General features: G+C 36.7%; 1 protein-coding gene across 5 annotated transcripts in view; it reads right to left on the bottom strand.

Annotated features, from left to right (window-relative positions):
- The window catches only part of PPFIA2 (PTPRF interacting protein alpha 2), a 359,412-nt gene extending 345,029 nt beyond the window's left edge, over window positions 1-14,383 (bottom strand). For all 5 annotated transcript variants that reach the window (XM_054696184.1, XM_054696186.1, XM_054696183.1 and 2 more), the window contains exons 1-2: window positions 14,133-14,383; window positions 9,664-9,914 (exon numbers count right to left, since the gene is read on the bottom strand). In XM_054696184.1, the coding sequence (XP_054552159.1) occupies window positions 9,664-9,912 (249 nt within the window). In that variant the 5' untranslated portion in view covers window positions 9,913-9,914; window positions 14,133-14,383. The remainder of the gene's footprint in view (window positions 1-9,663; window positions 9,915-14,132) is intronic.
- Window positions 14,384-15,732: the final 1,349 nt, after the last annotated feature.

Raw genomic sequence — 15,732 nt, 5'->3', positions numbered from 1 at the left:
ATGGAGGCAAATCACAGGAATCCTGGTAAGTCATACAGGATCCTGGTGAATATCACTCACCAAGTGTGTGGTATTGCACAAGTTACTTAACCTTGCTTGCTATTATCTATAAAATTGGAATAATAATTATTACTATTATTATTATAATGATTGGAATGTTTTGAGGATTAATTGAGATAAGATATCTAACCAGGTAAATGAATGAGCTTGACTCAAAAATCTACACGATTGTATTGCCTCTGATTCCCTCAGGTGAAGTAATGAATCCCAAATGAAATTTCAGAGAGGTAACTTAGCTTTTGTGCTCTTGACAAGAAGACAACTATTTGTACTTCTGTTTCATTACTAAAATCTCTGATGATTCCATGGTTCTAGGACTACATGTTAAACAAAGCCCTCAGCTTCTATCCAACCTGAAGCTCCCCCTCCAATACCCATGTGCTCAGCTCAGGCTTGTTTCAAGTGTGGAAATTGGCCTTGGAGGATGGGGCATGATGATCTCGCTTTAACAGCTTCCACTCTTAAGAACAGTGTCTGACTGCTCCAGAATCAGAGCCAGGAAGGGGAAATTGAGGAGAAATATCACAGTGGTATGTGACTGACCTGGTTGTCATGCATGGTAAGGATGAGTGGCAAATATGTAACTTTCTGTTCCCCGATGCATTTGTGACTTTTTCAGAGGAGCCTTTCTTTCTCTGAACTCTCTCTCTCTCTGATCTCCCCTCATTTTATTTGACTTGCTCTGAGTCTCTTCTCTGGAATCAGTTCTCCAATTGGACACCTTTTAGGAACTTGGGCTTCTAACAGTCTACTCATGTGTTTACCTAAGATAACCCTAGGTAAGCTCACGTTTTCAGGGAGTTTTTTTTTAAAATCACCAATTTCTGTCTCAACAGAGGAGACTTGCACCTTGCCTGATAAGCATCTCTTTAATCCACCAGAGATAGGGTCATGTCCAGCCATAGATTCAGTTTTTAGACTTCAGAGTGTAAACTTTGACCTCTGGAAAAGACATGTCAAGCTTTTCCAACATTTTTCCTTATAGCTCCTCTCACTTGTCTATATTGAATAAGAATCTCTCCATCCCTCATGCATGGAGTAGACGATTTTACACAGCAAACCAACAGCTCTCTAAAACAATTTTCTCTTCTAGCTTTACCACTTTAACCATAGTAACATCATATGATAGAGTTTAAGGCTGCCCTTAACAGTTGGACTATATATTAGCACCTCCTACAAATGAAGCTTTGTACGTTACCTATATAGTTTCCCTTCAAAAATAAAATTTTAGGGCCTCCCGTGTGGCACAGCAGTTAAGCGCGGGCTGTGAAGCTGCCCGCAGCCTCTGCAGCGACGGTTGGATCCATGGCCACCGGCGAGGGTCCCACATGGTGCGACAGACCTCTCCTGCTGCGCCCGCTGCTCCCCTCAGCAGTGCCTTTCATCAGTCTGCTTGTTCTGTTCCCCACTCTGCCTCTGGTGAATTCTCTCACCCTCCCGCGCTTCTGACTGTACCCAGTACTTGTATAAATAAATAGATAAATCTTAAAAAAAAAATTTAATAACTGGATGCTTCAATAAAACATTGCCTGACAAAGTGGGAGTATTCAGAAATGTTAGCTATTATATTATTAATATAGTAATATGCTTATTATTATTGTTCATCTTTATTATTTAATATTTGAACAGCTACTAACTGTGCAGTTGACCACAGAAAAATATTGGGAGGAATTTTTTTTTTTAATTAAGGACCAAAAAGGTATGTATCAGAAAAAATTAAGAGAGTGTCTGTGTGGGGGGTGTGTGGGAGGGGGGTGTTTTGAGACATTGTCAAATTTTGTAATGAATTTTAAAACAACAAATATACTATGACATTCGTCAAGGACATCATTCTGAGCAGGAATTAGGGGAAAACAGATCCAGTTACTCAAGAAGTAAACAGAAGGTAGAGAAATTGAGGCAGTGAGATCAGACAAGCTGGTAAATAAGCTTACAAGAAAAGTAAAAGGAAGATAGATTGGTAACTGAGTGGAGGCACAGAGGAAAGGGAAAATTTTTGTTGATATTGTATGTGTCATTTTACTTTTAAGGAACACTTTTGCATATCTCACACACAAACACACACACACACAGACACACACACACACAAAACCCAGATGAGAGAGAGAGAGCAATCAAGGATACTAGAGATAGAGAAAAAAAATAATTGAAATAGATGAGGAGAAGGTCCAAGGACTTAGATGGAATGTCAGTATGAAATAGGAAAGTCAATGCTTAAAATTGGAGAACCTATGTAAATAAAGATGAATATGGATGGATAAGTGTGGGGGGCTATGTGGAAAGGAATGAGTATTGAATGACAACTTGCCTAGTAGCCTAGAAAAAATGTGAAGAACTAACGATATGGAATTTTCAGGATGAGATGATGTCACAGCTTGTCACAGAGATGCCAGGGGCCATGAAGAATAAATAAGATGACTAGATTTACAAAATACATATCCACTGATGGTATATGAGGGTATGTTTTTAAGAGAATGACGATAATAGAAGTCTGATTATAAGATTTTAAAATAGAAAAGAGACAGAGATTAATGATAAAGTTTGCAAGTGAATACCATTTCATTTGGACAGGGAAGAAATAAGTAACTGGAAAAAAAGAAAAAAAAATTAAGAAAATGTAATAACAGGTAGCAGAAGATACAGCATCTTTCTCTTGGATAGGAACAGGGATAAAACAATTAGAATAGTGATACTACATTTCAATGGAAAGGAAGGAGTTCAATTTGGATGTTTTCTGCTCAGAATGATAGGAAGGGCTATTGCTTGACTTAATCAAGACAGTTCATTGTGGAAGTGGAGAATCTGGAAAAACCATTTAAAGAGTGTTATTAAGAATTCTTTTTTGAAAAAGGGAAAATCAATGGACTTCCAAAATTTGATAAAGATTGCAGAGAGTAAGGGTTTTTAGTGCATTCAATTTGTTCTAGTGTTCATCACTGCCCGATAAAACGGGACAGTTAAGGTTGGCTAAGGATAATGATGATAATATCTACAGTAATGATAACAGCATCAATAACTGCATTTAACATTTATTGAGCATGTACTATCTGAGAGGTACTGAATTGATCATTTAACATGTTCCAGCTCATTTCTTTCTCATAACGATCCTATGAAGCAGACTCTATGATTACTTGAATTAACTACTTTGACCAGGATTATTGAGCTTGTAAGTAGCAAGCCAAAGATACTTAGGTGATCTGTATCTAGAATAAAAGTGACTTCCATCAGTCTCTGCATGTTTCATTTAAACATTTGCTCCTTCTCCACAAGCAGCCTCTTTAATTCAGTCCCTCTTTAGAGTGTTTATAAGTATGTCCCAATTAATGAAAAGCACCTGACATTTTATAATATTCATAGTTTTTGAAGAATATAAACAGCTCCTTTCAACCACTCCTAAGACAGAGGTCATTGTTTCCTTCTAGTAAAGGAAGTTTCAGAGAAGTCTAGTTATTAGCTATGGTCTCTCTACTAATACATACGAAGAAGAAACAATTCAAATCTCCTGACCCAAATCCAAAATACTTTTCCTCTGTACATTTTTTTTTTCAATTGAGGTAACATTGGTTTACACTGTATGTGACTCAGAGGCACAGCACTGCACCTCCTCAGTTGCATGTCACCACATCACACCCACCTCCATGGCACCCACAGTTCTCCACCATAATGCTTTGTGCTCCCTTCCAACTTTATTTTCTTTCCTATCCCTCTGCATCTTGTAGCCTGAATTCCACAGATTTTTCAGGTTTGTTATTGGCTTGGTTTTGTCTGACCCTTTTATTTTGTTTTGCTATATTCCATATATAAGCGATACCACCCACCATTTGTCTTTCTCCTTCTAACTTGGTTCTTAGCGCTTCAATTTAACACTAGTGTCTGTCCTTTCTCAAGTTTTTTTATAATTCCATTGTCTTTTCAATTACAATAGAAATTTTCTCAAGTTTCAAAGTTCATAATCCTATTTCAAATCCCCACACCTCACTTGAACTATTACAACAATAAGCTCTTCCTGACACAATAATGACCTAACTGACTGCTTCAGCTTATATTTATGGTAGCTCAGTTACACTAATGGTCACTGTTCTTTGTCTCTTTCTGAAATTTTGTCATTTAATTTTGTATTGCTTTCCACTCTGTATCTGGCTTGGTCAGATATTATTAAAGCAAACAAAAAACATTTACTTGTTTCTGCTTTGCTCTTATGACCATCAGAATCTTCCAGGGTCAGGGCTTGCCTTTTGCAATATTAGACAACTTGCATAGAACTGAGGGGTCCAAATTGGTCGCGCTAAGTTCATCTTAGATTAGACAGTAGACAGTTAACATATGGCTGACTGAATCAGTCTTCAGTTAAGTGGTAGTGTAAGTAAACTATCCAAGATCAACCAAGAAAGATCAGCAGAATTCCATCAATTCATAATTTCACATATCACTAAGGTTTTTTGTTGCATTATTTTGGCAATAGATAACAAATACCTGGTTATTGTATAATCCATCCTAAATCAAAATGGGAGAATCATATCCCTTCATTATTTCTTTATACTGTCACAATCTCACTAAAAATGCTAATTATCCTATCTTATATCAAACACCTACCCTTACTTTCCACCACACACATGAACAGACATTTCAACTGCACTATACAAAACTTCATTTCTACAGTACAACCTTTCAACAAACAAATCTGTTATTCTTATTTAATTCCTATTTAGATTTTTTTTTAAACGAGGGGTCTATATCTGTCTTATTTCTATATGTTAGGAACCTTGAGCCTACACTGGAAAGGATAGCACAGACAAGAGTTCATTCTCTGTCCTGCGTCCTTGAGCAAGGTCTTATATGCACAGCTCTGCTGTCCCACATGGAATACCCTTGTGTTCTTTCCCATATTTTTTTCTTTTTTTTTTTTAAGATTTTTTTTTTTTAATAGAGGCATGTTTTTATTTATTTATTTGTTTGTTTGTTTGTTTTGTTTATACATGCACTGGGTACAGTCAGAAGCACGGGAGGGTGAGAGAATTCACCAGAGCCAGAGCGGGGAGCAGAGCAGGCAGAAGGACCGAAGTACACTGCTGAGGGGAGCAGCAGGCGGCAGGAGAGGTCTGCGCACCATGTGGGACCCTCCTCCGGTGGCCGGGGAGAAGCCGGTGATTGAACCGGCGCAGCAGAGGCCGCGGGCAGCTTCGCAACCCAGCGCTCTACCGCTGCGCCACCGGGGAGGCCCTCCCATATTTTTTTAAAAATACCTCTCTAATACCACTTTTCACATGAAACTTTCTGTAGCTAATCACAAGTCAATATTAGAGTTCAAATACTTTCATTATTTCTATAATCTCCTGGTACTATTTTAATTTAGGTCCATTTATAATTTTTTCTCCAAATAACTCTATTCCCTATGTTCTTGGGAGCTATAAATGTTCCTTTTTTCCTATCCCCTTTACAAACATATGTAGCTACTTAAAAATACACATAAGACCATTAATATATGCTAAATCAGGTTCAGAGGAGAAACTTAAACTTTTATAAATGACCTTTTGCAATGAAAATCTACACTTGCCTCTCTTTTAGATGTTCTTAATAAGTGTATTAGGATTTGATAAATATTTGCCGTTTCCAAAATGTCAAAGATTATTTATTTTGTCAATATCCCTGGAAATTGTTCTAATGTTTATTGATATTATATATATATATATAGGTTTATAGGTAAACCTATATATATATATATATTTATAATATAAACTAGTACATATATGTATTTTATCATTTGGCATTCTGGATAAAACAAATGGAAGCATTTCTATAGCTAATCTTTATAAATTCATTCATTTTTACTATGTTATTTAATCATCACAAACTACCCTATGAAGTATTAGCATTAGTAACTTTTGTGATTCGGGCTGATAATGTATGATATGAAAACCAGATCTTCCTATTTCAAGTTTTTTGCTTTTCTACATCAAAACACATAGGCATTTATTTCTGTTTTTACTTAAAAGCCCTCACTATGGGCCTGGTACTCTGCTGGCCCAGAAAGTTATAGGTGATTAAGTTATGCTCCTGTTCTCAACATACATTTCAGGTTTGGAAACAGGTCCATAAACAATTTAATAACAATGATAAATGATAAGGAGAAGGAATATAGAGGAAATGTATCTCGGAGTTCATAGAAGGCTCCTTAGAAGAGACAAAGTCTTCTCTGGGATAAGAGTGAGACAAAGACATTGAGGAAGAACATTGTCAGTATGGAGATGAATATGCTTGAAGGAAAAAGACTGGAATGGCATGAAATTTGTCAGGGCATGGCAAGGAATACAGTATTATTCCAGCATACCATGTGACATATTTACAAAGGTGGAAATGTTAGGAGATAAAACAAAGATTAGGGCCAGATGTCAAAGAGCAAAAAAGAATAAAGATATTTGAGAATTACATAATAGATAAAAATAGTATGGCCCAATGAAGAATGAATTCTTAGATGAAAGAGAAAGCATTGTCTCTAAGAATTTTTAAGTGTCTAAGTTAGGTGTTAGACCAGATTTGAGTAGGGGCTAAAGGCAGAGGGTAACCAAGTATGAACCCAAATGTTTTGTGGAGCATTAAAATAAATCTGTATATTAGAAGGGTAGAAAACTGTGTAAGTAGCTTAGAAACATCAGGTTGGAGATCTTGAGTAATGTGGAATTACATATACACTTTAAACATAGTTATACCAATAACATAATGAAAAGCCATACACTACTGCTACAAAATTCTTTATATGATTAGGATTGTTAAATCATCGTTGCATTTGCTCATAAAGAGAAAATAGGGGAAAAAGTGACTAAAGCAAAGCATCAAATCACTGACACCTGATACAATTACACAGACAATTTAGAACACAATATGTCATAAAGTTTGACTGTGCTTTAAATTCTAGCTCATGTTTTCTAAATAATTTTCATTTTCATTCTATTGTTATAGTTTTCAATTTTGCATGCTTTATTTCTGCCTCAAAACTCACACTTATGGTCGTCATTTTCTCCTTCCAACTAAATGTCAAATGCAATGCACCAAACAGTGCAGTTATATTGCTTACAAAATAGTCAAAGAGAATCAAAGCTACCAACTGAGGAAGAACATTTCTCAATTACTTGCAGATGATTTATATTCTTCAAGTTATAGATTAGTTTTGCTTTTAAAAAAATGACAGAACCATTACTATCTTCAAGGACATGGGTTGCTATGAGTATTGCATATTTTTAATAGCAAAACAAAATAATTTTGAAAAAATTGGTCAAATTATTTGTGGAAGTGATTGGAACTATATCTATCTAAATGGACAGGCTCATAATCCCTAATCTAGAAATCAAAAAACTATATACTCTGAAAACGGATGTCTTATATGTAAGTATGTAACAAATGTGATTGGTAATAAAGTCAGACCTCTACTAACAGAAGACACTTAAGAGTCTTTATTTTTTCCATTCGCTAGGAACATTCATAAAATTCTCTTTAGAAACATGAAAGCATCTAATTATGTGATGCTGCCCAGAATCCATCAGGAGTAGTGTTTCATAATATACATTACATACACAGACTATTAGGAAAAATCTGAACTGTAAAATAAAAATGGCCCCAAGGGGGCTGAAAAAAAATGTACACCAGGGGAATTAAAATTCCAAACTTAACATTTTATGTAACATTATGATCTAGGTACTCAAAAAAACTGAACAACTAGAATTAAAATATTTTCATTCTTATTTCATTAAGAAATAATTTATCTACATAATGTTTATATATGAAAATATTTTCAGTTGCCTCCTTTTCCTCCAAAAAATATCTTGTTCTAGTACTTTATTTTTATAATATTACATCCTTAGGAAATAGTTATTTACTTTTTCTACACATAGAGAAAAAAATTTTAAATCCAAGTGATTCTTAGAATCACTTTGATAGGATTAGGTTCCAAATTGATAGCATCAGGTTTACTAAAAAAGTAAAAGATAAATGTAGGAAGTTGATAATTGCACAGTACTTCAATACTAAGCATCAAAGAGTCAACTTCCTGGAAGAGTATTTGGGGGGAGTGGGGAATGGAGACACACACAGCATTTATGCAATTCAGGTATAAACTTCAGTTGACAGTTATCTGGGGAAACACTGAAAGAATGGTGACCTTACCCAGGAATATAATATAATCCAAGGCTTCTTTAGGGGATCATTCTATGCAAAAAGAGAAATGATTGCCCCCATTCTAAGCTTGTCACTGAAGTTAGTATAGTGTGATTTGGGTATTCATTTGTGTATAAAGTGAAATAGTGTAATTGGTCCCAGAACCATAATTTAATAGCATTAATCAACACAAATAACTAGAGGCCACAATTCTAGAAATCAAGTTATGAAGAATAATTGCAAAGACTGAAATGTCTAGCTTAAAGTACTAGGTGAAGATATAGTACCTCTCTTTTGAAATGAATCAAGGCATTCAGTGTGATTAAAGAAACGAATGTATCAACAGGCGAGTATTATTTGAAACATTATTGCATCATCACACAAGACAAATGGACTGAAAATGAACAAAACAAGACAGTGGTAATCCACACACAGTTATGAGATTATCAGTGGGCCATGACAAAAGGTTCTAGGTGATCCTTTTCATCCTGAGAGTCATAAATATCTCAACATCACACTGCAACTTAATAGCATAGTTGGGCTTATAATTTTTAAAAATTTGTTCATTTTTCAATATCTATGGAAAGACACTTGCTATAAGACGTAAGGTTGTGAGAGATGTAAAGTCTTTTTAACATTTGCTAGATTGTCTTTAAAACAAAGGACCAATAAAATTTGTATTAAAAGAAAAATACATGTACTGAGGTTTATTATTAAAAATCTCATTAATATTCTATTTTATACATAAAACAAACACAATTATATTGTCCTTAAATAAGAAAACTGACTCATTAAGTTTATATAAATAAGTGGTCAATTCTTTAAATGTTCTATTGTTTTTCTATAAAATAATATGCTTGACACAAATACATTGAAAAATAACCAAACAAATTTGAGTTTATGAGAATAATGCAGAAGCTTTGCCTTTTTTGCAATTCCCAAACATTTTTAAAAAAGAAACAGGTTGAAATGTTTTTGAAACAAAAAGAGATAGTAATATATCAAGTAACTCCAAGAATTCCTAAGCAGGTGTAAGGTATTTTTAAAGAAAAAACAAATAATAAACATAGACAGCCCACAGAACAGAAAATGGAAAATATATATAACTAAGTGTCACAACAATGTTTAAAAAAGTGAAAAAACTATTCCCACATTCTAGGGATTAAAATCTGAACAATAGATAATCTCCTACCTTCACCAAAACTACAGAGAACATCTTCAGAAGAAGAACCAGTCTGGAACTTATACCTCACATCCTCTATAATCATAGCAAAATTTTGTCTGAAGCAAGGTTTTGTGTGAATTAATGAACTATTAAATTTTTCCTTACCAAAATACTCATATCATTTGCTAAAAGGAAAAGTAATTATAAGAATGAGACTAAAGCAAAGTTTATTTAAATCTTAACACATTTTCAATGACAATACAGGGGACAAATGCTCTCAGTAAGCTTACCTGTGGCAGCGCTGAATTGAGCTGTCTCTGGAGTGAATCTCTGTCATAGATGACATCCTGGAGTCTTTGCTGAGCTAGTGAGAGACTTTCTTGGGTCTCCCGAAGGGTGTCTAGAAGACGATCCCTTTCATCTAGCATATTCACCATCAGCTGCTCAAAATGGGAGTCTGAGTCCGAGCCACTGCTTTGGGACCCCCTTTGGCTCATTGGGGTGTCCTCATTAATCGTGGGCATCACTTCACACATCATTGCTTAAAGAAAATAAAGGGGAGTCTTAGTAAAGAAGTAATTTCCTATCATGTCACTTGAACCTCAACTCAACAACCCCTTTACAACTCATTAGCCTAATTGCCTCTTTTTACAAACTCACTGCTCCAACTCCAACCCAGCTACATATTTTGACCTCAATGAAATATGACTCATTGACTTCCTGCACTCCACATGCTTTCACTTTTCATGAAAATCCACTTATCTATTACCTAAAAATGAAAGCTTGGTTTCATCTACTTCTTAGTGTTTTTTTTTAATTCATGATTTATCCCATCTAATCAATTTATAGTAACATATTATTAAACATATTAATTCATCACCTTTTTTCCCTGCATGTTTGCAAATCCTTTAGAGCTAGTACCTTCATCTTACATTTATGTTATATTGTTAATAGCAATAGTGTGTAGCACTTAAAGGATTGAAAGTAAATGATTTTGAATGACAATTGTGTGAATTAGTGTTCACTTTCATTTAGAAAGCCTACAAATAATTACTCATTTTACATAATAATCAATTTACTCTTTATCAACAGATATTTTTTAGCATCCACCAACTTAAAGTTTCTTGACATTATAACTCCCTTTTTTTTTTATTTCTTTCATATGCTTCTTCCTGAATTCCTACAGAGTTTACACAGAGTAAATAAGTAATGCTGACTGAATTAAACATAAGTTTTATGAAATAGATTAAGGTGCACAATTTTTTTAGGGTATTACAGTACTAATTACACTTAATATTCCTTTTTGCTCTGAGCTGCATTGTCTGGTTTCCATCTAAACAATATAAACTAACACTCTTTTAAATATTCCACAAAACAGATGCCATAAATTACATTAGCTAATGTAGTAACTTCACATCTCAGCTGCTGCTAATCACAAGCTCCCAGTGATGAAATAAATGAACTGCTCAGAATATTTTTTAATCATTTATTAATTTGACTTAAAATATACAGCACCGGCCTTTAGATAGCTCATTGACTTATTGTGTGGCATTTAAAAATCAGAAATTATCTCATTCTCTTTTATCCTCTACCTTATCTTAAAAAAAAAAAAATCAAGCCCATCTCAATTTCAGCTTTTGTACTGGGGCCAGGAGCTATTAATTAAAGGGCTTGGTTTTGCAGAAGGCTGATGTGGAGAAAGGCTGGTTTGGCTGTTGATCCTGGAGCATTCTTTGGTTTTGTAATGCAAGGTCAATTCATTTTTCTACTTACATATTCCTGTCCTTGGGGGAAATATTTCTGGTGATATTTTCAAATAAAATGTCAAGACTTAACAGCTCAATAGTTAATTACTTTTAATGTGATTCTTCATATAAATTGAGTTACTAAGGAGAGAAATTCAATTTTCTGTGATGATTTGGTCAGGGCCCACTGAAAAGTAGGGGAAACTTTTAAAATATAAATGAAACTATATTGTGACTCATCGCCTATATAAAAACACAAAGGGGGGAGTGGTAAGTTGTAGGACAATTCAAGATAATGCTTTGAGTTACTACTGGTCATTCAAAACACTGAGCTATCAGAAGGTAAGAACTTGAATTGTACAATTTCTTACTTATCTTACAGAGCAAAGTGAGTGTGTGTGTATACATATATGTCATACTTATATACATATTTAACACACACACGGCAACACATTCATACTCATACGTGTGCTACTATTACTGACCTCTTAATAAATGAAATTATGTTTTTCATATTTTTCTCAAATTTGAATTTCTCTTCAATAATACAAAAAGACAGAATAAGGAGACTCTTTTCTAACTGCTACAAATTTTCTTTACATTAACTGAAAGGGAGTTGGAATAAAATACAATGTTCCAATATATTAGAATATTTAAAACAATTAATTTGTCTATCATGCATGAAATCCACATTCTGAACATTTGTATTATTCTGAGAGATGATTACTAGGAGTCCATGTGTTTATTTTTGACATTTAAGATTAAAACAAAAGACTGGTGAAGAAATGGTAACACTGTGACAATTTGTGCCAATACACTTGTGAGGTTTAAATTTTAGGGTACCTAAATATTCTTAAGACTGTATTTTAAATCATATCCTTCTCAAAATAAAGCCATTAATTTATCTCTAGTCTGAATTACGCATAACAATTTTAAATTCTGAGAACAAACATTACTGCAGTGATTAACTTGGATATAATTTTCTCCTGAATATGCTACCCTAATTCTAACAAAGACTTGTGGTCACCATGGGATATTACACATTCACAAACTTTAGGCTCTTAAATCAGTATAAAAGTTGGTCTTTAATTTAGTCAATGTATAGATGCTATGATGAGAAGCAGCTTAGGGCCCCAGAAAGTCTATTAAAGTTACACTCAAAAGACCTTGATTCAATTTTACTCCTGAGGCATGTGAACCAGGGCAAGTCACTTCACCTCTCAAAACTTCAGTTTTGAAAAGGGATAATAATCTGTGTTTTAACAAATGAGCCCACTGTCAGACTCCAAGAGATATCTGACTATGATCACACAGCAAAAATCACAAAGAACTATTGCAAATTCAAATATTTATTTCTATTAAATAAAGTGACCAGCATTCATCTATGCAGAAAGAACATTTTACTTTCATGATTCATTCTGCTTCTTTGCCTAATGGTTTTAATTTTAATGGGTACTCTGCATTCTCTAAATAGAATTTTAAAAAATCAAACTATGTAAAAGTTACTTGAAAAATCAAATGACTCCATGTTGCTCTCTTCAGTCAACACAATTGAGTAAATCTAAAGTCTCCTCATCAAAATTGCAAGAAAAAATTTGTCTGCAAAAAATAAGGCCACTTTCATGAGCTAGCTTAGTTTCTTGCAATAAAACTCAAATTCTGTCAAAAATAAATTACAAAATAAATATTGTCTATTCCTTAAAATACAGTACTACTTTTTCATTAAATGCACATTTTAGTCATTCAAAGCAATTAAAATCTTTATTCAGTGTAAGAGTTAAATAGTCTCTTATCAAATGTATAACATCTGAAGGAACTTGCACAGCTTAGAAGGCTATGACATTCAATCCCTAGTGTATCATCCACATATAACACTTAACTTTTTTTTTTTTACCATTTTCAATAATAAAAACTGCATGACATCACATAATTCCTGAAGAAACAGGAAGGGCTTACTAACAGCTTGCTTTGATATTTGCCTTTTCATCATTCTCTCCCTAAAGTCAGCTGGATTTATTAATTACATTTTCCTTTTCTAGGTGTTGATGCCTTGCACATCAAATTACTGAAAGTTTCAAGACCTAGAGACTGTTTATTTTGTTGTGAAGGAAAAAAAATTAACCTGTTTGGTTTAATTATCAGTGCTTAAATATAGCTTCAAGAATTTTATACAAGGAAAACCAATTCCTTTATTCTTAGCACATAACCTTGACTGTCTTCTAAATCTCTCTGGTTTCAAAATAAAAGTTTTGAATGCCCACTCCTGGAGACATGACCCCCAGATTTCAAGATCCAATGTGTTCCTTGCAATATAACCATTCCAACAGCACCTGCTCAGTGCTACAACAGGATTTCTTTTTTTTTTTTTTTTTTTTTTGCTATCATGAATCACTTTACTCAAACAGATAACTGGATTTAGACTGTACAAGAGGCAAAGATGAAATATTCTCTGTAGTTAGTTTCTTCTGGCAATATTTAGTCATAAGAAACAACCCAGCTCCATCTCGGTTACCTACTAGGAGTAATTCGGTGAGGGAAATCCTAGCCATTGTCTGATTACATTACACGAATATTCCTCATACTAGTTAACTCTTTGAAATCCCCTGTCCTCAGGAAATATTATCATCACCTCTCATGGAAGCATTTTGCACTTTCTTCAGTGCATGTACAGCTGACCAAAAGCCAGCTCACCCCACACAGCTGGACAGTTCTTTCTCAGCCACACCCCCCACCACCCAGAAGTTGACTTCATAATTTCCATACTGAAATTCTTCATCCAGCCCAACAGGAGAGCGCCAAGTAGGGAGGAGGTAGGAAATAGGAGAAGGAAGCGGATGGGGGTGGAAATCGAAAGGTACAGAACAGTAATTGGCAAGGGGGAATTTGCATCTCATCTTCCCTGGGGGCGGGGTGGGGCCGGGAAAAGAGGGCCAAAAAAATAATAATAATAAAATAAATAAAATAAATAAATAAAGCGGAAGGGAAACCGTGTAACTCAAATACAGTCTCTGTACCTAATGTTTGTAATTTCGGGTCCTGCTTCTTCAATGGATCAATGACAACCGCAGTCTCCGGCTAGACGAGAGGGGCGGCTCACACCCGGCACTCCTGGACCATCTCCCTAGCAACGGGAGGAGAAAGGCAGCTTAGACTCTCGCTGGCCCCAGCGCCCTCCCGGAACGTGCCCCGGCTCGGTGGCTTGGCAGCAACTCGGCATCTTCCCGCGGTTCCATCAGCAGCCAAAAGGAGAAGCGTCCATCGGAAAAATGGCATATTACAAATTTTGCTTTGGGAAGCAGAGCTCGGTTCAGACCATTGTCAAAGCGAGAAGAGGGGGGTGGAGGCTCTTAAAGCAGCAGCAGCCCTTTGCCCGAGCAGCCGCAGCTCCACGCGTGCAGCTGGAGACCCGGGGCGCGCAGCCGGGCACTGGCGGCCGGGTTGGACTTGCAGAAACTTAACCCAGCGGCGCTGCTCCCTATTCGCGTCCGGGCCATCCAGGGGGGTGTCCCTCCAAACGTGAGCTTTGGGGAAAGGCATGAGAAATATCTGGAAAGGGGAGTTCTCCACCCATTCTCCCACCCGGCACCTCTCCTGAGTTTATGGCAAGGACTGGGAGTTGGAAAGCGAAGGGGAAGCAAGTCCCCTGGGATGCTAGAATCAGGCTCGGTCCCCTCCTGGCCCGCAGCCCACTTCCACACTAGGGTGTCTCGTTTCACTTTTAAAAGGCGCTTATTCTCTGGAAAGGCAAGCAATCAGCACCCCCCACACACACACCCCAATATCTCCTCCCAGCCTTTTTGCAAGCCTCTTTGCTTGCCGCAGTCGGCAGGAAGAACCAACCTGCTGGGAGCCGGCGTGGATGCTACAGCATCTTTTCTCCTCACTTGCCTCACTTGCTGCTGCTGCTGCTCCACCTCCCCCGTCTTTTCCCACCCCCCCTCCCCAACGCCCCAACTCCACCTCCTCCTTGGCAGCCTCCACCTTCTCTTCCTCTGGAACAAGGGCTTCCCCTGGAAGCTGCTGCAGTGGTTTCCACCGGCCCTTAAATAAATTCTGAAGTAATCACGTCTTTGCTCTCCTCCTCACGCACACGCGCTCGTGGATACACACGACTCCCCCGAAGCCTCTCCTGGGCTGCTGAGGCTTGAGCTACTGCCAGGGGCGAAGGCAATAGCTGGGGATGGCAGTTGTGGGAAGGGGGTGCACTTCCCCTCTCCGTGATTCTCCCACACAATGATATTTACAGGGAAGCTTGTGTTGGTCCATGACGCCGGGGAGGGGAATGGGCTTTGGCACCTCTGGCTCTTTGGCCTTCCGTGCTTGCTATTTCTTTTAGCAGTTTCCTTCTCCCTGGACAGGGGCACGGAAATCAGGGTGGTAGGAACCTGAGTCAATTTAGGGTGTGGCAGCGCCTGTCACTTCTCATTACCTCCCCAGCTCTCTTCCATTCATTTCTTTGGAGATGGGGGTTGCATGTTAAGTACTCCCTGCCCCAGTAATCTAGGTTGAGCAAAGTCTGGTCTCTTGAGAGCATTCAGTGTCCCTATACCTGCACATCCCTTTACCTATTCTTTCTTTCCTAGTCTGCTATCCGTTCATACAGAACCATCAGGG

This window comes from Talpa occidentalis, unplaced genomic scaffold, assembly GCF_014898055.3.
Source record: "Talpa occidentalis isolate TD23 unplaced genomic scaffold, MPIMG_talOcc4v2.1 talOcc4.16, whole genome shotgun sequence".
Taxonomy (NCBI): domain Eukaryota; kingdom Metazoa; phylum Chordata; class Mammalia; order Eulipotyphla; family Talpidae; genus Talpa; species Talpa occidentalis.
Note: the sequence above shows the minus strand (reverse complement) of the source record. Positions and strands in the feature narration are given on the sequence as shown.